Genomic DNA, 24,894 nt, shown 5'->3' on the forward strand with positions numbered 1-24,894 from the left:
TAAGGCACTTAAAATTAATTAAAGTTTTTTGGTTTCTTGTTCATCTTTTGCAGCAGGCAAAACGTCACTCAATTTTGCAAAACATCAGAGAAAATTTGTGGTTTTGCTTTTCTTTCTTTCTTTTTTTTTAGAATTTTGATCAAAAACTTTTCATTGAAGCCTAACCAAACCAAGAAAACTTTTTGAAAATCAAATTAAAACATTTTCTGTAAGCTTTAACAAACAAAATTCGCTAGGCAAATAAAATGAACGAAAGCAAGAGCTAAAGCGGCAAAATGTAGAAAATAGAGAAATATTAAGGCTTTTCTAAAAATGGATAAGTCTACATATATAATTTATTACATAAACTTTATGTACAGTTTATCTATAATTCCTTACAAAATCAGAAATTAAATCATTATTTTCTATAAGAAATTATTTAAAATAAAATAATAATAAAATTTTCTATTCAAAGATTCATATCAGTTTAGCCTCGACTACTTCTGTTTAGGGTGATCTCCTGTCTAAAAATTCTGCTCTATTTTAGCTCTTAACTACTTTATCTAACCTAAGAACGTACGCAGCTTATGTACTTTCACATGCTGCTTTCAAAAATGTGCCAAAAACTTGAAAGGTATATATTTATACTATATATAATAAAAACCATGAGATGAAATTATTTACAGGTTTCAGATAGGAAAAGCTTAAGACTTAAGCTAGCAAAATGTTTGTTGTTTTTTTTTTAGCATCTCATTAGCATTCGAACTTATGATTTTTTGTTTTTGTTTTTTTTTTTTTTTTATGGGTATAATAAAATTATATACATATACGATGGCTTGTTTACCGTTATTAATACTTAAATTCGGTGTCCCAATTACAAATACCAAATGCTTTTGTTTTATTATGCATATTTATCAAGATTTTATGTTATTCAAGCATTTCAGAATTCTGGAGCCATAGACAAGTTTTATGTTATATACAAGTTGCTGTTAATGTTATGTGTGTGTTCCCAATTAGAATAAGTTGGTATCTCTGATAAGCAATCAAAAACCAAATGCAAATGAAAAAAAAAAAAAACTTAAAAAACATGCTTGGCAAGGTCAAAAGCAGTTAAGAAATACATACATACAAAATCAGAAAACAGCAAACATAAATTTACATAGATAAATCAAAATAAATCAAAGCGAAATGTTTTATGTTAACACTGTTTTTGCTGTCTTCTTCTGTTGTTATGCGTAGTCAGCGCTTATTTACGAGCTGTTAGTGCAATGTTATTAACAGGAGCTGCAAGGGCAATGGCAATGGCAATGGTAGTTGAGAGAGCGAGCAAAAGATAGATGTAGTGGGTGAGACAGAGCGAGTAGAGAGCGAGCGATGCGAATGTATGTATGTGTGTTGTGTTTTTGATGTTCTTGCGGTGAGTATCAAAATTCTAGCCAAATGGTCAATTTTTTTACGCTTTGTACTTTTTTTTTGGTTTTGTTTTAAGTAGTTTGGTTTGGTTTACGTTTCTGGCGCCAAGACAAAACACAATAATGAACGATATTTAAATAGTTTTTTTTTCTTTTCAGCTTCTGCTTTGTTCTTTTGATTGGCTGTTTTTTGATGCGTGCGAACTGAGAACGTTTACCTGCTGCGGCTGCGGCTGCTGCTGCTGTAGCTGTTGCTGTTGTTGCTGCGTTTGTTGCTGTTGTTGCTGGCGCTGCTGCGCACGCTGTGCAGCATTTTGCAACACAATGACAGACTCAGTCTTTTCGCGACGCGGACGGAGAAAATCTAAATTAGCCCAACTGGATTTAGCGGGCGCCGCTGCTGCTGGAGCTGCTTGCTTTGTGGCTGTCGCTTTGGTCTTATCCGTTGCAACGGCAGCGCTGTTCTCCTTGCTGCTGCTGCCGCTGCTGCTGCTGTTGTAAATGCTGTTCCTTTGGTACATGGCACTGGCGCGCACCGGCTGCGACGGCAGCTGTGCATTGGTGCCGCTCTTGATGCTGGCAGCGCTGCCGCTGAACACTGCCGAATGTCGCTTAGCTAACGGGAAAAAGTCTGAGTTCTCGCGTCGAAAGCCGCGCACAAAGCTCGGCAGCTTCGAGTCGGATTCCTGACGTTTGTGCTGTGGCTGCTGCTGCTGCAGCTGCTGTGCCGATGACTGAGGCTGAGGCTGCTGCTGCTGCTGTGTTAAGTTGTTGTTGCTGCTGTTAAGCTCTTTGGCAATGTTAACGCCAGCTGAGGAGCTGGCGCCCTTTAACGGCTGATAGCCTTTCGGCACGGGTCGGGCTATGGCCTCGGCGACGCTGGCGCGCTGCAGTTTTGCCTCCACCTTAAGCGTGCTCAAATTCGAGCTGCGACTGAGGCTGGCCGTGGTGCTGCTGCTGCCGCTGCTGCTGCTGGCAGCGCCGCTAGCAGCATTCGGTTTTTTGGGAAAGAAGCGATCGAAGTCCCACTCGCGCAGAAGCTTTACGTCTTCGGCTCGCCTCGGCGCATGCGAAGTGGAAGCGGATTTTTGTAAGCGATTTACGTTTTGTTCTAGTTTCTGTTTACAGTTGTTTAACATGTTGTGGTTGTTGTAGTTGTTGTTGTGAGTATCAGCGCAAGAGAAGAATTGTTGTTAGGTTTTTGTTTGTTTTGGTTTTGTTCACTTGCATTTTACATTTCTACATTCTAAGTTGTTGTTTTTTTTTTGTTTTTTTTTTTTTTGGCTATCTACACCCAGGTATGAAAAAAAACCGCATGGAAAGTTTTTCATGAATTCTCTCATTGCATTGCATTCCATATTTATGTTATGTACGTACGAATGACATGATTTGGGGCTTGTTGCTTGTAGGTGCAAAGGTGTGTTTACATACGTTTCATAATCATATCAAGTGCCGCATGATGTAAAACCCCGCGGAAATCGTTTTATATCGGTTGCCATTTATATCAAATATTTATATATATATATTCAAAGTATATGTATGTGTGAAATATGCCTTACAGCTGGAAAACTATGTTAGAGAAACTATCAAGCAAATCAATTTTCGATCTCTCAGATAACAGAGGCCTATCGATTTGTTATTAAATTATTGACTGTTATCGATCAATCATGTAATCGAATAATTATGAGTTATTCGTTAATAGCAGCAATGAGCGATTATCGATTATCAACAAATTTCTGTCGATAAATCATAGATATATCAGCTACATAATGTTAAATCACCTTAATATAGCTAAAATTCTCGACAAATCATGCATAAATCGATAAGCTATCGATTATTTTGAAACTTAATTTGATTATAATAGTAATGAAACATTAATTTTTAGACCCAATTCTTGTCGTTCTTTAAATGAACAACCATAAAACTCGTTCATAATCGTTTAGTTTTCCAGCTCTTAAAGGTGTGAATTGTGCCCGTGTAAACATTCTGAGCACCTGTGCATTTCACTTTTTACGAAAATAATAAAATACAAAAAAGAAAATATGGAACATTCAAAATTCGTTTGAAATTATGATGACTAATAAAATGATATATAGTTGTTGTGGAACATAAAAACTTTGTACAAAAGAAATTCACGAAAAAAGTTTCATACCATGTGTGTTTTTTTTTTGTTTACGTAATATACTAATTAAAATAGATAAATATGTATTTAGTATTAGAAATAAGTAAGTTATAATATATATTTTAAACTAAATCTCAAATTAACTTTATCTTGGTTGGTTAAAAAGAGTTAAATAGGAATTGCTGCTAAAAGTTGTCTAAATAGAACCATAACCAGCCAAAACTTTGCACTAATATTAAAATATATATATATTTATATAAATTGTTTTTTTTTTTTTCATAATCCTTTAACCCTAATTACATTTTGTACAGCTGCCTAGTCGAAATAAACCTGAAACTAAATTCTGCGTATCTCTCGATAGAAATATCTCAAGAAAATGAAAATTTTAACTAAAAACTAAACTAAAAGAAATATATACTAAAAAGAAACTAGATACTATATATAGTTTTTAGATTAAAGAGTAGATAATTTGATAATTTAGCTTGAGCTTCGGACTTACGCGCTTCATGATCAGCGTTCGATCGCCGGCTTGATCGTCGTCATCTGGGGTCGGTGGCAAGGGTCGATTTGGTGGACCGCCGCTGCCATGGCTCAGCGGTGTGGTCGTTGTTGTTGTTGCTGTTGTCGTATCCTCGGAAACGGGTCCCAGGCCGGGCCTATATGAAAATTCGGGTCTGAGCATAAAAAAAACCAAAACGGAACGAACCAAGGAAGAGAACCAAAAACACAAAACGCAAAAAACGGGGGCGGCAGAAAATCAAACAAAAATTGCCGTGTCATGAAAATCAATGTGAGGAGGTGGAAAGTGAGGATGATTGTGGATGGTGGGTGGTGGGGTGGCATTAAATAACGGTGGTGGGTGAGAGTTAAGAATGTTGCGAATGTTAATGTTAATGTTTAAATATTTTGATAATTTTTGCTTAACATGAGAAATTTGATATTTTTATGGTTCTATTTGAAATTCGCAGAACTTTTTAAACAAACCTCCTCTATACTATATTGTGTTTGTAATATATAAGAAGAGTTCATCCTTTATCTTAAATGCAATCAATTCATGTAATTAGCAGTTGCCAAACTATCTGGAGAAGTAGAACTTTTTGTATGATATGAACTTGAATTCATTGATCAACTATTTTCTATATGTTCTACTTTATCAAAATTTGATTTTTTATTTAAGCTTTAAAATATATTAAATATGGTTTTCGAATAGAATTATGGTATTTTTTAATCATGACTTGCCAGAGTATCTTTAGTACTCGACCCTTTGCAGTCACTGCTTAAAAAAGTCTAGTTATTGTCTATTAAAAATGATTTCATTCCATCAAAACTTGCCTAAACACAAATAGAACCATTATAGAATATTTTTTTTTTTATAAATTACCGTGCGTGTTTTGCAATAAACATGCAATGTGCAACAAAATGATTATTGCTTCTTCTTGCTATATTTGTTTCATTGCAAATGTTGCCACGCCTGCCGTTTTGTGTCTTTTTTGAATAGGGTATCTAAGTGTGCGACTACTTACAGCGGTTTGGGCGGATCGCTGGCCAGTAGAGTGCCATCGTTGCGTGCCCGATCGTTGGGCTCGTCCGGTTCGCTGTCCGAGTCGCTGCTGTCGAGCGGATCCAACGGATTGACCGGCTGTCCCAAATGATTGTTCGACTGCGATGGCAATGCGGCTGCCGGCTTCGATGACGACGATGACGATGAGGAGGCCGACACACAGATGGCTCCATTGCCGGCGCCCGATTGTCGATTGTTGCGTGGCGGCGCCTCCGGCTGTGCCAGCTGCTGTCCACCACCGCCTCCTGCTGCTGCTGTCTGTGGCTGCGGCTGTTGGGAGGAGACCACGCCCAATTCATTTAATTGCGCTGCTAACACATCCAAATGATCCTACAGGTATTTGGTTTTTTTTTCGTATGTTTTTTCATATTTTACAAAATGTTTTTCGGGTCAAGTTTTTTTTTTTTCGAATTCACACGGAGGATTTTTGTGTGTTGTGTGGTGTAGTGTAGTGTATATTGTGTAGTGTAGTGTAATTTAATGTAGTGGAGTTTGTGTGTTTGCACGTGGTACCCACAGTAATTGTTGTTGTTGTTGTTGGAGTTTGTTGTAACGGGAAACAAATGCATTTGTATATATTTTGGGGGGGTGGAATGAAAAGAGAGAATTAGACTGGTTTACACCTTACACTTCTTATATAGATAGATAATTAAAGAAAACAACAAACAGTTCCAAACATTAGAGAAAGCTCGGTTAGTATTTCTTCTTCTTCTTCTTCTTCTTATATATGCTCGTTCACAAATTGATTAGAGTATATTGGTTGGGTGCAAAAATATTTGGAAGATATACGCTTACGTATATATATAAATCGGATCAAGTTGTATCTTACAAGGATTTAGATTTGATTACATCAGTCTCTCAGCTATTTATGTAAACGTGAACGAGTATTACGCAGTCGGTGTCATCCGACTGTCACATTCTTACTTGTTTTATCTATGAAACTTGCCGGGGTTAGTTAACGTTTCTTTTTATCATACTTTTTGGCATTACAAACGCATCAATCACAGCAACATAAATTTTGTTTAGAACCAGTTTAGGGGTTTCTGATTTGGTTAGTTGCATTTGGAAAATGGAAAGTGTTGTTTGATATTTTGTTTTTTTGTTTTTTAGTTGTTGGTTTACTGTGGATTAGTGGGCACGTGCATGGGCTGGCTATATTTGATTATTTGTTTCAGTATTTTTGCTTTGTGTGTACCTCCGAAAAAAATTTGTTTTTTAGAATTTTGACAAAGGTGGCTCACAAAAGAGAGAGCAATACATATACACATATAAAATACTAATAAAAAATGAAAACAAGCATAAAATACACAAATGAAAGACAAACAGAGATAGAGATAGAGACTAAGAGAGAGAGAGAGAGAGAGGAGCGAGCGAGCAAGGCTACAAATGATAAATGATAGGAAAAACATACCTCAGGTCTCCTTGGTGGTAACTGTTGTATGATTGTCATGTGTAGTATTTTTTTTGGTATTTTTGTTTTGTTTTTTGGTAGTGTTTGACAAATTATACGTTGGTTGATATACATATTACACAAAGTTGACGCAACGGGATGATGTACACGCACACACACACATACACACACATGAGCGAAATCATAAATTCGATTTGTATATAGTTTACATAGATATATGTATATGTATATGCATATATGTTATATGGTAGGCGCACAAAACATGAAAATAAAAGAAGTTCAAAAATCATATCGTAAATATACAATCGTACAATTGGATTTTTACAGGTATAAATTATAAATGAGCTGCGATTTAACAAGGGGGGGTTATACGTATGAGCTGTAAGCGCAAATGGGCGGGGTTTTTGAAAAGGGCGGGGACTATTATACGCAGAAAAGTTATCTAACTATGTAAAACTCATAAAATGAAAAGTAATTGTAAATATTCGCAATTGGGTTGGCTTAATCAAGCTTATTCTACCTTTAGCTGTGTTAAGTCTATTTGGTTAGACTATTTCAGATACTCATATGGTAATTTTAAACATAAAATGTAACTTTTAAAGACTGTAGTCTCTATAAGAACTAATGCTGCTCTATGCACTTGCGTTTGATTCTTTTAAGCATAGCATACATCTATTCTATTGTATACAATTTACTCTGAATTGACGTTTAAGTATAGTTTTTCAATCAATTCAAGAGCATAGATAAAATCTATTCTGAGTTCTGCAAATGAAAATGTTTCTAACAAACTTTATAGAAAATTTGTAGTCTATAAAGAAATCATATTTCTTCTGCTTGCTCTAAGTTTCTCCAGCTTCATAGAGCTCATAGAGCTTTTGGTACTCCTAACTAACAAATTCCTGTTGTCTATTCTCATCTTTCATCTAGCTGCAGTCGTGCCTTCTATCAAGAGACACTCCTAGCTAAGATTTCCTCGAGACTTCTCTAGCCAAACGGACGCAATGTCACTCTCTGTTTATTCAGTATACGCACCGATGGCTTGAAATTGTTCTGAGAGCTGCGCTGCAGCTGTTGGGGCGGCGTTTGTGCCGCTGGCTCACCACACTTGGGCGTCGGTGGCAATGGGCGATTGGCATGCGGTGGATCTGGCACCACAATCAACCGCTGTGGCAATTGTGGGCGTGCCGGCGGACCAGGATCCTCAATCTGTTGGCGCTGCAAGAGTTCAGAAGCGTAAGATTAGGACGTGCAGCTATCGTGACAACACTAACCGATGTTGGCTTCTGCTGGCGATTGGCCTGCGGCTGTTGGGCCTGCGCCTGCTGCTGCTGCTGTTGCTGTGCCACCTGCGCCTGCTGGGCTGCGTGCGCAGCTGCTGCTGCGGCGGCGGCAGCTTGCTGTTGCTGCTGATGCAGTTGGGCCTGGGCGGCGGCATGGGCAGCGGCCTGGGCCTGGGCGAGCAGCTGATGATGCTGCTGCTGCTGTTGCTGTTCGGCGGCCATGCGTCCCTCTTGGATTTGCTGGAAGTTGCGACGCAGGGTATCGCCACCCGGCGCCTGGATAATGGAGCTGGGCTCACCGGCCAGCTGCGGCTCGTCGTCATCGTTGTCCGAGCCCGAGTAGCGATAATCTTCACGCTCCTTCTCCTGCTTGCGCTTCTTGCAGCGATCGATGTGATCCTTGAGCTGTATGCGCACCTGTCGATCCGTTGGCTGATCCTTGATGAAGGCATGCTTCAGCAGATTCTCGGTGTAAGGCCGCTGGTGATAGTCCTTAACTGAAAGTGGCATTAAATAGTTAAATATACGACAGGGTTTCTTTGCAGTCGCCTTACCTAGCACCGTGTCAATGAAGCCCTGAAACTTCTTGGACCATTTCTTGGATTTGAGACGCGGCGGCGAGTTGCGCGGTATCAAGAATAGTGCACGCATCGGATGCAAATCGCAGAGTGGCGGCTGTGACTCAGCCATTTCCAAAGCTGTGATGCCCAGCGACCACAAATCTGAGCGATTGTCGTATGTGGCCTCTGGATTCTCATCACAGGCAATGACCTCCGGTGCCATCCAGTAGGGCGTACCTGTTTGCGCAATAAAAAGACAAGTTTAGACTCGACGCCGCGCATGAGTCATGCGTGAATTTCAGCTTACCAATAAATGTATTGCGTCTGCCTATCGTGCGATCCAGCTGCGCGGAGACACCAAAGTCAACCAGTTTGACCTCAGCATTATCGGTGAGCAACACGTTTTGGCCCTTGATGTCGCGATGGATGACTTTGTTCGAATGCAAATAGCTGAGGCCGCGCAAGATTTCACGGCAGATGTACGCGATCCATTCCTCTTTCAGGCTCTGACCCTTTGTGGACTTGACCAGATCGGTGACGGAGCCAGCGCCGCAATACTCCATGACCAGCCAGAGCTGATCATCTTTGCCGGGCGGCGATTTCTTAATGAATGCACCATAGTAGGTGGCAATGTTGCGATGATTTGAGTATTTCTTAAGCACATTGATCTCTAGCTTGATCTCCTCCTCCTCATCTTCGGTGACATCCATCACCTTTATGGCAGCCAACTGACCAGTTTTTGTATGACGGCCCTACAGAAACAGAGAGAGAGAGAAAGAAGAGAGTAGATTTAAGTAGAGTTGACTTTGTGTATATAAAAATTTATATTATTAGCAAATTGTTTATTCTTTTGTCTTTCTTTATCAGTTTATGTTGTGGTGTGGGTTTCCATGCGACCTTGACGCTGTCTCATATAGTCACATATACGCTTGAACTCGACGCGCTGCATACTTCACGAACAACGCCAATTTCGCTGACCATGAGCGCAGGCGTTGACGACGTCAATAAAATGCGTCACAAAGCAAATGGAAGTAAACAAGCAAGCTCTAAATGCACTTTTCGAGCACTAGCAATGGGCAATGGGCAGCATGTTGTCTGCTATTTAAGTATAATTATTCAATTATCAGTTTGAATTATAAGCCACAGCTAATTATACTGCATGTTGAATTATAATCTAAGGCCTCTTGCTTAGTTGTAGATCATTTTGACTTATGAACTAGACAATGTCTTAGTTTAAGCTTGTTTATTGTAGCTTAAAGTCAACATTAATTCTGAGCTAACTGTGCAGATTCATGGAATATTTTTAGTTTTATGTTCTACACATATAGATAAGCGAGGTGTGCTTTAGAAGTATCTTAAATTATGTACATCTTACAAAAGTGCTATTATTATTTATCAAATATTTATATATGAATACCTTTTTTATGATCTGGTTGTTTTTTTTTTTTTTCAAATTCTATGTTGTCTCTTCTATATCTTAAAGCGCAGTAGCCAAAAACAGGTTTATCAATCAGTAAACTATTGATTGCTAATATACTTTCTATATAAATTTACAGTTTTTTTCTTACACTCAGATGAAAGCTTGTTTAGCCTTTTCTCAACTCCTTTAGTTTTGGCTTAAATTGAAATATAACGTGACTTGGAAACTGTTTATGCGCATAAGTCAATTGCCGTCAACTGCCGTCAGTCAGTCAATCAAGGCGTAAAAATGTATTTCAATTAGCTGTCGCTTTAATCAGAGTCATAAATTGATTTGCCGTTTAAAATTGAGTTGTTCCCTAACCAGTTTATAGAGAGCGCTTCACTGGGCCAAAACTCATTCTCGTCTCTCATGCTCTCCTTTATCGGATTCTGCTGCGGCTTCTTCTGTCTGCTTTAAAGTCACTTTGCATTTAATAGAGTTTTAATTGAAGCTCCTAGAGCAGCTGTGCCCGACGCTCGACGCTCTAACCATAATAAATCAAGTGCCTAACGAGAGGAGATAATAATTTAGCAGAGAAAGAGGAAGAGGAAGCAACAGCAGCTGAAGCTGTTGATAGTTTGGTTTTATTGATTAGCCAGCGGGGCGTTTGCTTTGGCAGATTCTATCAAAATGCTATTAGACAACAAATTTGAGCAAGCTAAGAGTTGGAAACACATTTTCCAGCAATTTTTCTCATATTCTAACGGTGCTCGGTCAAATTAATGGCATGCACTAATGGAGCTGAAAACTGTCCAAGAGTGAAAATCGATTGGCTATAGATTGGCCAAGCTGCCAAAGCAGGTGCAACCAGTTTGTGAGCAGCCGCATCCAGTTGCCAATGGCCAATTGCAAAGAATTCAAGTGAATTTTTATAAGCTACGATTGCCGCAATATGGAATACAAGGAAAAACAATAAAGTACGCTGCTGTCGGCTGTTAACGACTGCACGATACTCGCTACCACTTCTATAATATCAGAAATATAAATACAAATAAAACAATAAATTTTCAACCTCAATTCATAGCTAAATAAACTCTCAACAGTTCATGAACAAGCATCGAAATAAATAATAAAAGTTATGAATCACTCGCAAAAGTTATCGCAAATAGAGCTAAACAATTCAAGAAGAATCAGCAACTGCAAATAAATAAATAAATAAACGTACAATAAACAAAAGCAAATAAATCGACGAGATTCGAAGCAAAGAAACTGCTGAATGCGACAAAAATATATAATTGAAGCATATGATGATGATGATGATGATGATGATGATCATGACGAAAAGCAAAACCAAAACCAAAACCAAACCCAAAACGAAAACGAGTTAAAAATGTTTTTCAAAAGGTAAAGTCAACAATGGATGTGCAGCTGTTCGCAAATGGATTGCCTACCTAGGCACAAGTATTCAGTTTCAGCACAAGTATCTGACAGATACTCAGATACATACGACCGCTTGGATGAAAAATGCAGCGACAAATCGAAGTCATAAAAAAATGAAGAATGAACTGAACGAAAAAGAACCAAATAAGACAACAGCAACAAAAACACGCACATTGCACATTTCTGGTAAAAAGATACAGATACACAGCTACATTTACAGATACATTTGCATTTATATACGTATATGTGTATATATATACATATATATTTGAGACTGCATAATCAGACAATTACGTGCTGTCGTAACGTGATTTCATATGGCAAACTCTTCGGCTTCGCTCATGTAATAAAGTATGTGAATTACTTTATTTACCCAAGCCCAATGCCGCTTGCCGTCTCAGTAAATCAACAAAGACGGAGAAAGAGCGAGAGAGCGCGAGAGAGACAAGGAGAGAGTCAAAAAATATGTTGTATATCAATTTTACTCTCTTCTCGAACAGTTTTTCAGTTTCAGTTTTTCAGTGCAAATTGCCTAAAACATATAGGAAACAAAAACTTTGCAAATATTTGCTACAAAGTCTATGACCCACGCCCCTTACTCCGCCCCCACTGCCCACTAGCTGCCACGCCCCTTGGACACATGACTAAACAGATTAACTCGAACATATTTGATTTGACCTCGAGGTTGAGTTTGAGTTTCAATTTGAGTTTGAGTTTGAGTTCTATGCAAATCACCAGAGAATCCAATTGGGAAAATTGGAGAGAGAGAAAAATGGAAAATGTTGAGCACTGTGCAATAAAGTTAAGTGAATTTTCTCTGTGTAAGTGTGTGTGTAAATGAGTAAATAGAATAAAGACTAATGGAAATTCACTGAGGCAAGCCGAAAATAAAAAGAAGTGGACGAAGGCAGCGAAAAAGAGTTGAAAGGCTAAAGATAAAAGATGCTCTTAAAGCGTTAGATAAAAGTGAGCAAGGGGAAAAAGCTTTGCCATGGAGCGAGAAAGTCAAATGAACAATATAGCTATGGATGGGGCAATATATAACTATATATAAACATTCCTTAAGATATTGCTAATTTCAAATATGAATGCCAGCTATTAAGGCAAAGAAATATCTTTTAGGAGCTGTGAACAAGTTTATGGAACATATTTATTTAACAAATATGAACAGACATTCGTTAATATATTTGATAAGGCTTTTTAGTCAAATTCGATGTTTATGACGGCTATTTAAATAAATGCTAACTTCAAATATGAATAAGGCAAAGAAATGCCTCTTCAGCGCTATGAATGAGGTTAAGGTATTTATGGATTTATATATGAAATAATATGAACATTTCTAAGACAAGAGAATATGCATATGTATCTGTATCTGTGTCTATATCGTCAAGAGTTTTTTGTTGCTACAACAATGCGTGTTGTATAACAGAAACTGCCGCAAAAGGCAGCAGCAGCAGCAGTCGCAGTCGGCAGTAGATCAAAGTGGAGCCAACAGCAGCATCTACAACCACATTGAAGTACTCCATTTCACACCACACACCACACACCACGCACACACACACACACACACGTACACCTAGCTCCACTTTGCCCATTGAGCTTGCATATTAAACAATGTGAATATATATACATGTAACAATATATATATATATATACAGTTAGATCTAGTTGCACCCATTCCTCTGCTAACCACAATTCGATTGCACAGGGCGCAGCAGCATTAGCAGCCACAGCCACAGCCACCTGTATTACGAAGACCTGCAAACCACGCAGCACGCACCACGCCCCGTGCGATGCGTCAAGTGGTTTTTTGCCCGCCTCGATTGGCTGTGGGCTGTGATGTTGCCTCTGCTGCTGCTTGCCCCACTGGCCCACAGAATTTGTCTCTCCTCTATGTCTCCGGCAATCTGTGGCATGGCGGGGGAGAGACACTGACAGCAGCAACAGCAGCAGCAGCAGCAGCTGTTGCGTTTGCTAAGCATTGCGCAAGCTTTTAGTGAGCAGCCTCCCTTTGCAGCTGCGCCCCTCTTGCCCTCACTTCACGCAGTTCGTTCGACAATCGTGTGCAAATTTGTTGTGTGGCTCCAAATTCCAAATAAATGAGAATTCAAGTCAAAGGCAGGGCATGCACGACTAGGTAATACTCTGCTTAACAAATAAATAGTTTTGGGTGACAAAGCGAGAGAACTTTATCTATGCTAGGTGTATCTTAGTGTAGAGATATGTGTATGGAAATCAAAGATATAAGAATTGCACTCATTGCCATGCATATACGACTATCAAATACCTTTGCTTTGCTAAAATGAAAATTTAACACCTAATATACGTCTATCTCGTATCCTAGTATGGGCATAGTACGAATAATATATCAAAAAGTTATGATAAGCCATATATGGCTAACAAATATACTGATTAGTGGATAAACAGAAAAGGAACCCAACTTTAAAGATAGTATACGAGGTTAAGTGAGAATTCATTTACTTAACACTTTAGCAATATTTGAAATGAATTAAAAAAAAAAAAAAAAACAAAAAAAAAAAGATTCAATTCTAATATAAATAAAAGTTCTATTATAGAACCCACAGCGCAACTTAAATGGCAGGGTATATTAACGCCAGAGTCATAAAAAACGCGTTAAGGTGATTACCCACAATTGCCCAAAGGGGGTGAGTGAAGGAGGGAGAGAGGGGGGTAGGGGCTTGACTCTGTGTACGGCGCATCAATTACCAATTGTTGTTTGCTGTTGCTGTTAGTTAATTAACCCAGAAATCAAAGTAGTTTTTCAAACTGCACTTAAATGGCCGCAACAATTGAACTTTGTTGTGCAGTGTATGCAGCCACGCCTTCCCACATCTTCCCTGCTCTGCCCACCCCTCGAGCTAATGGTGCAATGCGTGCAGCTGGCCCATAAAATCGCAATTTAGAAAAAAGAAGAAAAAATAACAAACAATAAAAAGTTTAAACTATGCATAAAATAACTTTAAAAGCTAAAAATATAGAAACGATGAATCAGCAAGCTCTCCAAAGTCCTCTCTCTCTCTCTCTCTCACTCGTTCTCTCTGTGTATCTTTCTCCCTCTTTCTAAGTGCCTTTTATTCAATTAAACTTAAATGCACAGCATCAAAAGTGGCTGCAAAGTGTTTTATTTGTTGGGGAAATAAAAAGGCTTATAGGCCAAGCCCCGCCCCTACAACCCCAAAGTCAGCCAGGTTCACCTGGCCTGTTTACCTGTCTGGGCTGCCATTTGACTTGCACCTGGCTAACCTAGTTAGCTTGTTTTATTTTGTTTGATGTTTCGCCTCTTCTTCTTCTCAAATGCTCTTTAATATTACGTTCACGAAAAAAAACTTCCCAACAAAAAATCTATTTCAATAAGATTATGTAAGCTGATGAAAGGTTCACAATCTTGACTACTACTTTATATATTCAAATATATATATACTCGTATTTATATATGTATGTTAAACACCTAGTTAAAGTTGACTCACAGTGCGATTTGCGGTTTTTAGCTTTATTTATTTGATTTGGTTTTCTATTTCAAACGTAAACTTGATTTTAGCTTAAGTAATAAAATATAAACAAATGTCGTTTGCTTTAGATTAGACGATTATATGAACCTTAGTCATCGGGTTATCTAAGCATAAGCTCTACTCTGTAAACTTAGTTATATTTATATGAATTTTGCTCACCTTTACCTTTATAATTATACCAAGATAATAAAATCATATCTCATATTATTTAAAGATGTATATAATTAGTTATACTTCTATTTATATACTCACTCTATTCTACATACAATCTATCTGTATCAATTTCTATCCAGAACTATCTGTCTATTTCTAAATACGAAAATTTCTCAATCTAAACATTTGCTTTCTTCTATCAGAATGTCTTATATACATACAGTATAGCTTCCCCAATGCAGAGACTTGCTAATCCCAACATTCCCAATGTGTGGGATGTATGGATTAGTGACTTCCTGGATTAGGCTATACTGTAAATGTATGGTATATATGTGTGCATATTATATATTGCCGTATACCATAAGCAGTATCAGTTTAACATTTTTTCTATCGGTAACTGAACTGAAACTCTTTTTCTCATATATATTTAATTAATTTTTATAATATATTATCATATATATACACATTTATATCATTATACAATTATTTATTACTCAATAACATAATCATATAATACATCAAAAATTTATCAAACATCTAATCGCCATTCATATTTTATTTCATACATTTAATAATCATTAAAGAATTCTTCGTAATTGTAAATCAGAATATATAAAAAGAACCTTTGCTTGGGTTTTTCTTTTCATTTTGTTTGGATTTCACTTATCAATCAGTTACTTTTGATTCACCAAATGCTATTTTCAAATGTTGATGCCATCCTTCAAAACATACACATATACATACACATATGTACATATGTATTTGTGTAAAATTTCGCATGGATTTTCATTGTATTTTGCCGGGCGATAAGCAGGCGTAAATTATGTCAAAAGATAATTTACAGTTTGCTCAACGTGTGTTTGTATTTGTTATATAAATTCGGCACAAGTATACATATGTATATATGCACATACATATACATATATTTAACGCCTGGAAGTTTGTTCAAGTTCAAGTCTTGATGACGTCACAAACACTTCCGCTTGGCAGTTAAGCTCACCCTCATGTCCATGATTGATTGATTGATTGAGTGAGTGAGAGTGAGCGAGTGTGAGGGAGAGTGCGTAATTAATTAAAAACGTTCTATACTCCGTTTATTGGGAAATTAAATGAATTAAGGCAAAGGAAAACTCAAATCAAAATGCAAAGTTTGTCAACTGCGGGTCAACATTCTGGGATGAAACTCAATTTACAGATTGAAGTACAACTTGATCTAGTGGGCTGAAGCCTCTATCTCTGTCTCTGTCTCTGCCTCTCACTCGGTTGCTGCTTCTTCATTGTCGCCCAATTATGTACACTCAAAGAGTTCATTTGTAATGCATACATAATAAAGATAACATTATGGAGTGGCATTTAGTTGTTGTTGTTGTTGCGGTGGCATTGTAAACCAATATGCTTATAAGGGACCAGCAGTTAGATAAGTCCCCTTAACACACAATCCAAACAAAGGCGACGCATTGTACGTGATGCATGCAAAAAATCAACAACAACGAAAATTTGAATACCACAAAAAATAAATAATCAGAAAAAGAAATAAATTAACTTTCACTCATAAATCGCTGGAAACAAAACTTAAATGCCCCAAAGTGAGAAACGAACATCAAAGCTAATCACGAAATTGCGTCCATGCCTTAATCCCTCTGTCTTTCTCCCTCCCTCATTCTTCCGCTCTCTTGTTTGCATATTTAATCAGTAAATTTGTTAAATATTTACTTTAAGCTAGCAACCTTGAAAGTTAAACAATCGATAAACAAGCTGAGCAATACCTATCGTGCTTAGTTATCGAATTTCGATTGTGGGCGTTCGAAACTTCAAACTGAAGCCGAAAAAGTGGGTCAAACAAAATGAGGAGCGCACAATATTTGCCAAACGATGATTCACTGGCAGAAGGTGGAGGACGATGGCAAAGAGAAAGAAAGGTTGGTATGCAAAACGGAAGTCAACTGTAAATTGACTAAACATAGACTTAAGGTCGTATGTAAATGAAATAAAACGGCTTTCTTGTTAGACGGTAAGACGTTGCCAATTGGAATAAATTGGTAATTGAGTTATTTAATATTAGGCTCTAAATGGATTACGATTAAATTTCAAACCCAAATCACAATCAAAATCTAATTAAGCGTGGAGTAAAATTATTTTCTTTGTTTTACATTTCAAAGTAAAATTCAAATTGAGAAACTCTGTTATAATTAGACCTGCTGCATTCCAATTAATGGATTTCCTAAAAATAGACAGCAAGATCCATCGTCTAACACTAACTGTAATTTATGATATGCACGATATGCAGTAAAAGCTTTTGGGACTTTATCCATTCACTTGAATTGCTGCGTTTAATGCCCCCAAAGACTTTCGCCCACGCAACGCAAGCCGAGAGAGACCAGCATATAATTAACATTCTACAAACATAGCTGCGAACTTTGACCTAATTACGCGCAATATAAGCGACGCACACACACACACCAATACACATGCACACACAGCGACAAATGACAACACATCCCAAGCACAATTCATATTTACGAGCAGTGCACACACACATACATATAAGCCTGACAAGATAATAAAGCATGTCAAAGTGAGAATGTTGCGTAGAAAAAGAAAGAAGCATAAACAACAACAACACCAACAACAGCAGCGAGCACAATGAGCGTGTGCAAAGCTTTTATTTACGACTTCATTTTTGGGCTGCAATTTGAGCGACGCAGGCGCAGCCACAGCTACAGACCAACGCAGCGGTAGAGGTGGGGCGAGTAGCAACCGAGACAGACACAGACTGAGACGAACACACACAAAGATACACAGAAACGCACGCACGCACACCAACAATCAAATTGCAGGCGCAGCCAATAAAACGCCACTCAAAGAAAACATGCGAAACACATTAAAAGCAATAAACAAATCAAGCAGGAAGCACAGTAAAAAAAAGAACTACTAAAAAAGAACAAAAAAATACTAAACAAAATAAAAAAAGACTCCAAGCTCATAAAATGTTAAATTGAAGTGAAGCTAAACTAAAGTTGCAATTAGGGAGACGAATTATTTAGTTTTTAATGTCGATGTCATAAAAAGTGCTAAACAAAGCGTACACACGGCTAAAAACTAATTATTACGCAAATTTTTTTTCTTTTTTATTTGTTTGTAGACAAGATTAAAAAGCATTAACAAAGTGTCAATGACACATGAGCATAAAACACTCAAAGGGAGAGCGAGAGAGAGAGAGAGAGAGAGAGAGAGGCATATAAAGAGGAAGCAAAGATAAGAGAAGTGTCGTTGGCGTTGACACTTTAGCTGTAGTTGTAATTGTAGTTGTCGTTGTAGTTGTAGCTGTTGCTATTGCTCTCGTATTTGCCTTTGTACGATGCACTCCTTTCTCTTTCACACATACATACGTAGCAAAACATTGCAAATAATTTACCGCAACTTTAACGCCTCACCGGCGCCGCTCTCGTGCTTGCGCTCTCTCTCTCTCTCTGTCTCTCTATCTCTCACTTTCGGGCGTTAGCCGCTCTCCCACTCCTATGCGCTCGCGGCGCTCGTTTCGCATTGTATTTTTAGAGGTTCACTAACTTTAGTGCTGTTAAACACACAAATGCGATGCTTGTGAGTATGTGTGTGTCTGTGTTTTGTGTTTGTTAAGTTTGTTTTGTGGCGGTTCGCTTAATTAAATCTCTAGCCCTGACACTTTTTTCATTGACAAGGCAACCTGCGCCCGAAACTCCGAACAGTCGAAAATAGCAAAAGCCACAACAATAAATGCGAATTAGGTTTACGAGTGCTCGTGTGTGTGTGTTTTGTGTATTTACGCTTTCGCAAAAAAAAAAAAAAAACATTATAGCAGCTAAATTTTTGCTAGCGTAAGCAGCAAGCGACGCTACATTGGGAAAGTCAATTCGCCGCGTTAAGCGTAAAGCAGGAAGGGGAAAGAGGGTGGGGAAACGACCTTGGGAAGCGGCGCGTTGATTTTTACAATGTTATTATTGTTGAAGTTTGCCAAGTTATGCAGTTTTGTTATTGTTGCTGTTGTGTGGGCTGCTTATTTAAGTCGTCTCTTTTTGTTTTTTTCTTTTTTTTTTTTTTTGGCATAAATTAAACAGCGAAATTTATTACTTTCAAATGCGCCGTGTGAAAATTTCGCGGTTTGCCAAGCAAAACGAAATTAAAGGTGTTTGCAAAAAATAAATTTCATAACTGGTTTAAAGCAGCAATCAAAAACTTAATTAAAACAAATAAACCAAATAATGAACTGCAAACATCTAAAACGCTTCAAATATTTCCTTTTTCATATATCGCTCTATCTCTCTTTTCTGCAGTCATCTGTCTCTGTTGTCTTTTAACCTCGCCTTTAGTTTTATTATTTCGGACATCCAATCAGAGCATTTGCCCACACCACGCTGTTTGCTTTTACCGTTAACAGTAAATGTTCCGCATTAACATGCACATCTACATACGACAACACACACATACACACACACCTTTGACTGTCGCAGTTCAGAGCTTTAGAAATCCATCAAAATTGAGAAGAGAAGAGAATTCTCTGTGACTCATGCGTCGCTCAACGATAAGCAACAATAACAATTAAAAAAACGCAGTAGAAATGGAAAAGGAGGAGAAAAAAAACAAGAGTATTTATCAATAAGCCGGAAGTGCAAAGCGCAGAACATACGAGAAATTAGTTGATAAATCGCATGAAATAAAAAAAAAACACTGCTAATATAGACACATAAAGAGTGAGAGCGAGTGTGGGATGAGTGATCAGGGGGAGGGGTGGAGGGTATTCCAGTTCGCTGCATAAATCAAAGTCATATTAAGCGAAGCGAAACGAATGAATTCGTAGAAATGTCAGTGACAGTGACGTCACAGTTTCAACAGAAAACAGACCACAGAAAACTGAATTAAATTAAAAGCTGTTTTAGACAGAAATTCCCCTTGCTTACTTTTAAGCAAGTTATGAATAAGCGTCAATGTGACGCGTCTAGGTTCTGATAAGCTGCGATTGCGTTTGCACCAGCACCAGCACCAGAAGACACTGACAGAAAGAGACGGAGAGATGGAAAAAGAGAGCTGCAAACCGGTTAACTGCCTGTCAATAAAACCAAAAATCCAGTAAATGCCTAAGAAATGACACACACATGCTCACACTTACACTCACACACACACACGCACTGCGCACGCAAAATGAACGAAGCGGAGCCAACAAGTGGACAGCAGAGACAGCAACAACAATAACAACATGCGCCGTTATTCTTGTAGTGCGTTCTAGCGACAAGTCACATGCATGCAAGAAGCAGACTGAATAAGCATCTCAACGGCGTATTACTCATGCTAATTCTACACAGACACACACACACACAGCCAGTGTTGGGCAGTAAGTATAATGAACTACTTAACTCAGAAACAAGTTGTCGCACCGTGGGCAAAGAGATACTTATTCTGTGTACTCTATATACATATATATTTGCATACTCACATACATATATATGAATATGTATATTGTAATCGCATTGTTGTTGTTGTTACCACGTGCCACTTGCAGCTTAGCGTGGTAACACCACAAATGAGGTCGCCGCTAAGGAGGCGTGTAGACGTGGGCCGCAGAAAAAAAAAAATCTACTTTTTTTTTTTTTTTGCAAACTGGCCGCATTTCTTAGCCGAAAAGTTTTATGGAAGTGAACGGCACGAGTGACGCATGCGAAATTGTAATTTTAGACATTTTATTGACACTTTTTTTTTGTATTATTGAAGTTAATTGTGAAATGGGCAATCGAAAAGATTAGAGCAGCGAGTACATTACGCCATGACGCCTTCCACAATAGGCAATAGAGAGATATTGGCATAACATTAAATCAGCAGTTAAAGTATAGCTGCATTACGTGTGCCAATGGGAATTAGCTTTGCAAAAAACAGACCTCTATAAATATTAGACTTTTATATAACAGCCAAGTACTTTAAAAGAGAATTCAGCCTACAGTTAATAGCTGGAATATAGCTGTTTATTTTTGTGCCAATCAGTAGCTAAACTTTACAAAACTATCGAAAGTATTGGCTGCAAAGTCTTCAACTTGCAATGCAGCCAAACAAATAAAGACGAAGGAAAGAGAAGGAAAGTGTAAAGTGTAGAGTTTTGGAGAGACGTGTAAAAGAACTTGCCGTTGGCCTCCCAAGCGCAGCGCATGCCATAACAGAAAAAATACAGAAGAAACAGAACAGAGTGAAGCGCAACAACAACAACAGCAATAGCAACATCAAATGCTAACGGTAATCCCTAGAGTATCTATTTTTGTAGCTGCCGCTGCATTGTGTTTGTATCTTGCAGTTATAATTTTGAAAACTTGTAATTTAAATACAAAGTCGTGGCATTGTTTATCTCGTATTCCTCTCCCCCTCTCTCTCACACGCATACTCGTTCGTCTCTGATTTTTCAGGCAAGCATTTGGTTTAAATCTTTGATGTGATTATTATTATGATGATGATGATGATGATGATTATGCTTGTTGCTGTTGCTCTGGTTGTTGTTGCTGCTGCTGTTTGCCCTGCGGTGTAAATTCTAAAAGCGCGCGTGAAAGAGAGAGCTAGCGAGGGAGAGAGACAGAGCGAGAGAGAAAAATGTGTTAATGTGTGAGAAGAGCGGCACAGTGAAGTTTTGGTCGCCCAGCGGCCTAGCGGTTCGCAACTAATTAAGGCACAGCGCACAGAACGAGATACAGATACAGCCGAACAGATACAGATACAGATACAATGTACATATAGATGTATTTATGTACGTTTGTATTTATGCAACTCATCTTGGCTGCCAGCAGCAGTAGCAGCAACAGCCACAACTGCGACGCATTCAAGCATCAAGTCTAATGATTGCTAATTACAAGACAACAACAACAAACAGTACTCGAGAAGAAGAAGAAGAAAGAAAGAAAGGGGGAGCAACAAAGTGAACTAAACTAAACTTAAATTGTGAGATCATTGTGCCGTAACCAAATCGACTCGCTTGGACTTCAATAGAAAGCGGCCAACAAAATTCAATATTCAAATTGGGCAAAAAAATTGTTTTCAATATCTCAGATCTGATGTATGGCAAAAGCAACAACAAATCACTTTTTATAGCAAATGCTACAATTAAACACAAAACAGAAAGAAACACAACAATGAAATCTGCTTAAAAGCTAAACCATTTTTTACGGTTATCAACATATTTGTTTGTAAGTAATTTTAATTGATTTTTCGTCTGAAATTGAAATTCGTATATAGTGGAATCGTTTCATATATACATATGTATGTACATATATAGGATAGTTTTAAAAAGAAATGCGCTCTATAAATGAGACTTTAAATGGCTTTATAGTATTTGCTGATAGTTTTTTGAATAATTGAAATGATAAATTATTGAAAAGCTTTCTATTTCGTAGATTCGAACTTTAAACACAGTTCAATTGAAGAGTTTCGTAGAATTGTATATTTATAATTGCAGTTACTTTTCTCGTCCATTGCGCATCATATATAAGTTCGTATATTGTTTCTAATCTATCAACTTAGCTTAAGTGAAAAAAATACTGAGTGTTTTTTTATCTATTGCCTGGCTTTTGATTTTTGTTTAAAGACGCGAGTCAAGATATTTCAGTTTGTTTTCAGAAAACGCGCTTAAAATAACATTTGATTTTGACTGGGATAAACAATCGAGTTCAAGTGCCTGACCTTTGAACCATCTCATTGAAATATCGATTTGGACACTTACCTTATAGACCTGGCCGTAGGTGCCATTGCCAACGACCTCGATGAGCTCAAAGATGCCAGCCGGATCCTGCAACAAAGAGGAGACAAAAAAGGCGTTAGCAGAAATCAGAAAAGGCAGAAGAGAGAAAATGATGTCAAAGAACCAAATGCAATAAAAACAAACAATTGAGACAATAACGAAAAAAGGGGAAACGCCCAATAAGGAAAATATATGTATATATATATAAATCCTGATGCAAAAAGCAAATAAAGGCTGCCAGCCAAGCGTTGAGATGAGCTAAGAACAGGGCGGGGCACTTAACGAACAACAACAACGATCACAACAACATCAAGAGGTTTTCTCTTTTGTTTTTGTTTGTTTGTTTGTGTAAACAAATTATTAAGGCATAATAATACAAATAAGGAATGCGGCGCAGCGTTAAAAATAAAGCAGCATTTAATACAAATACAAATACAAATACCGTGCATACCCCCGCCAACTGAACTCTGACTATGCCCCTGGCTCATGTGCATGTCAAGCCATACAACAACAAATCGCATGCGAGTTCATTGACACGCAGCAGCAGCGGCGGCACGAGCGTGTCACGACCCGCTTGCCGGCAGGGGCGTGGGCTAAAGGCTAGAGGAAGGGTGCGTGAGAGCCGTGAGTGCCGACTGACAGCAAAGGTAAACGCCAATTAAAATAACAACAATTTCAACAGGTAACTTGTTTTCATTCTGTCAAAAGCAAATCGTCGTCAAATGCTCCAAATTCGTTAAATGACAGCGAGAGAGAAAGAGAGGGGGAACGAAGCGGAAAATTTCGTTTATCGAGACATGCAAAACATGAATTTTGACATGACATGAATATAATTGCAGTGAAGATTTACATAATAATTTAGTTTAGCTCAAATATAAGACATTCTTATTAGAATGTTAAGCACAGATTTCCAGTTGGCGTGACTGGCACAGATTATCGATTAGCTTTGTTTATGTTATACATTAATGTATACATATTTGTGTATATTATATTTATTTTGATTACGTGAACAATGGAATTAGAAACAGAATTGAAAAGAAACCATATTCCATTTGAGAAAGTTCTATAGAAATCTATTGGAGTTCCGACATGATAATCACATAATTATTAGCTCATCGATTGTTATAACTATCGATATTAAATTCATTTCACTATATATAAATGTATATGTCTTTCATTTCAGCAAATATTATCTAGTTTTCCCCATTTACCCATTACCAAAGACAATTTTTGACTTACTAAATCTATCGATGATTATAATGTAATATGCTAATTCGATAGTAATATTTAATTTATCATTTTTTGTTTGATTAGTTATTCTGATAGTAAATGCATTTTTTTAAGCCTCTTCGCAGCATTGCCTGAATTCCAGCCTATTGTTACGGAATGCTCTTTAAAAGCTTCAGCTGCACACATTTCAATAAACAACACATCTCACCTCACTTCACCTCCCCTCCCTCTAGCACGGCTTACCTTCGGCGCGGCCCCTTGAGACAAAAGCTGGTGTGCTGAGCGGCTCTTTGGGCTAACGGTAGCAGCAATTTGCAGGCAACTGCCTCAACGACAGGAATTATAAAAGGCAAAAGACAAAGCGTAAGTCGAAGTCGAAAAAAATAAAAAAACAAAACCACAAAGAGAAAGAGCAGAAAATGCAGAGAAGGAACTATTGAAAGCTGCCTTAAGTAGATTTATGGCTGCCTTTAAATGAGCCAACGTCAATATGCCTCCTCCTTCTCCTCCTCCTATGATTGTTCTTATTCCTGTTGTTGTTGGTTTTTAGTGTGTCAAACACACATGATAGAGAGAGAGAAAGAGAGGGAGAGAGCGCAAGCAGACGTCAGACTGGAAGCCAGTCAGCAATTACTGCTATTTATGGCTGATTACTTCACGTTGTAAAATCAATTAAAAATGCACAAAAAAAAACCACACGAACCAAGTGTTGCTGCTCCCCAAAGTATTCTCCCTCACCCTCACTCTCTCTCTTTCCCACCCATTTCGTGCTTTGCAAACCGCTTTATGACTCATTAGCGTTGACATGCTAAGGCGAAACAAAAACCTAACGAACGAAATGCTGCAGTTGTTGCTGCAAGTGCGAGGGATCAAGAGTGAGTGAGAGAGAGAGAGAGAGAGAGAGAAAGAGAGAGAGGGAGCTGTGTATGTTGAATTTTATGAATAGTTCTGACAACAGAACACGCTGCGGTTACAGTTATCAGTTGCGCTTGCCTGCTGACCAATATGCGCTGCTCTGCTCCCACTCCACTCGCATCTCTATTGCGTGCTCATTCCTTTGAGTTTTTTTT

At 38.0% G+C, this 24,894-nt stretch overlaps 1 protein-coding gene across 18 annotated transcripts in view; it reads right to left on the reverse strand.

Moving 5' to 3' along the window:
• Nucleotides 1-24,894, reverse strand: part of msn (serine/threonine-protein kinase msn) — a 35,636-nt gene that overhangs the window by 6,072 nt on the left and 4,670 nt on the right. For 9 of the 18 annotated variants that reach the window (XM_089468293.1, XM_018005801.2, XM_018005803.2 and 6 more), the window contains exons 3-11: nt 22,577-22,642; nt 8,633-9,077; nt 8,320-8,562; nt 7,757-8,262; nt 7,518-7,700; nt 6,486-6,506; nt 5,037-5,404; nt 4,013-4,187; nt 1,610-2,509 (exon numbers count right to left, since the gene is read on the reverse strand). In XM_089468293.1, the coding sequence (XP_089324419.1) occupies nt 1,610-2,509; nt 4,013-4,187; nt 5,037-5,404; nt 6,486-6,506; nt 7,518-7,700; nt 7,757-8,262; nt 8,320-8,562; nt 8,633-9,077; nt 22,577-22,642 (2,907 nt within the window). The remainder of the gene's footprint in view (nt 1-1,609; nt 2,510-4,012; nt 4,188-5,036; nt 5,405-6,485; nt 6,507-7,517; nt 7,701-7,756; nt 8,263-8,319; nt 8,563-8,632; nt 9,078-22,576; nt 22,643-24,894) is intronic. The other 9 variants (XM_018005804.2, XM_089468298.1, XM_018005809.2 and 6 more) reach the window with 7 other exon arrangements.

Source organism: Drosophila arizonae, chromosome 4, assembly GCF_054131065.1.
Source record: "Drosophila arizonae isolate 15081-1271.41 chromosome 4, UAZ_ARI_1.0, whole genome shotgun sequence".
Taxonomy (NCBI): domain Eukaryota; kingdom Metazoa; phylum Arthropoda; class Insecta; order Diptera; family Drosophilidae; genus Drosophila; species Drosophila arizonae.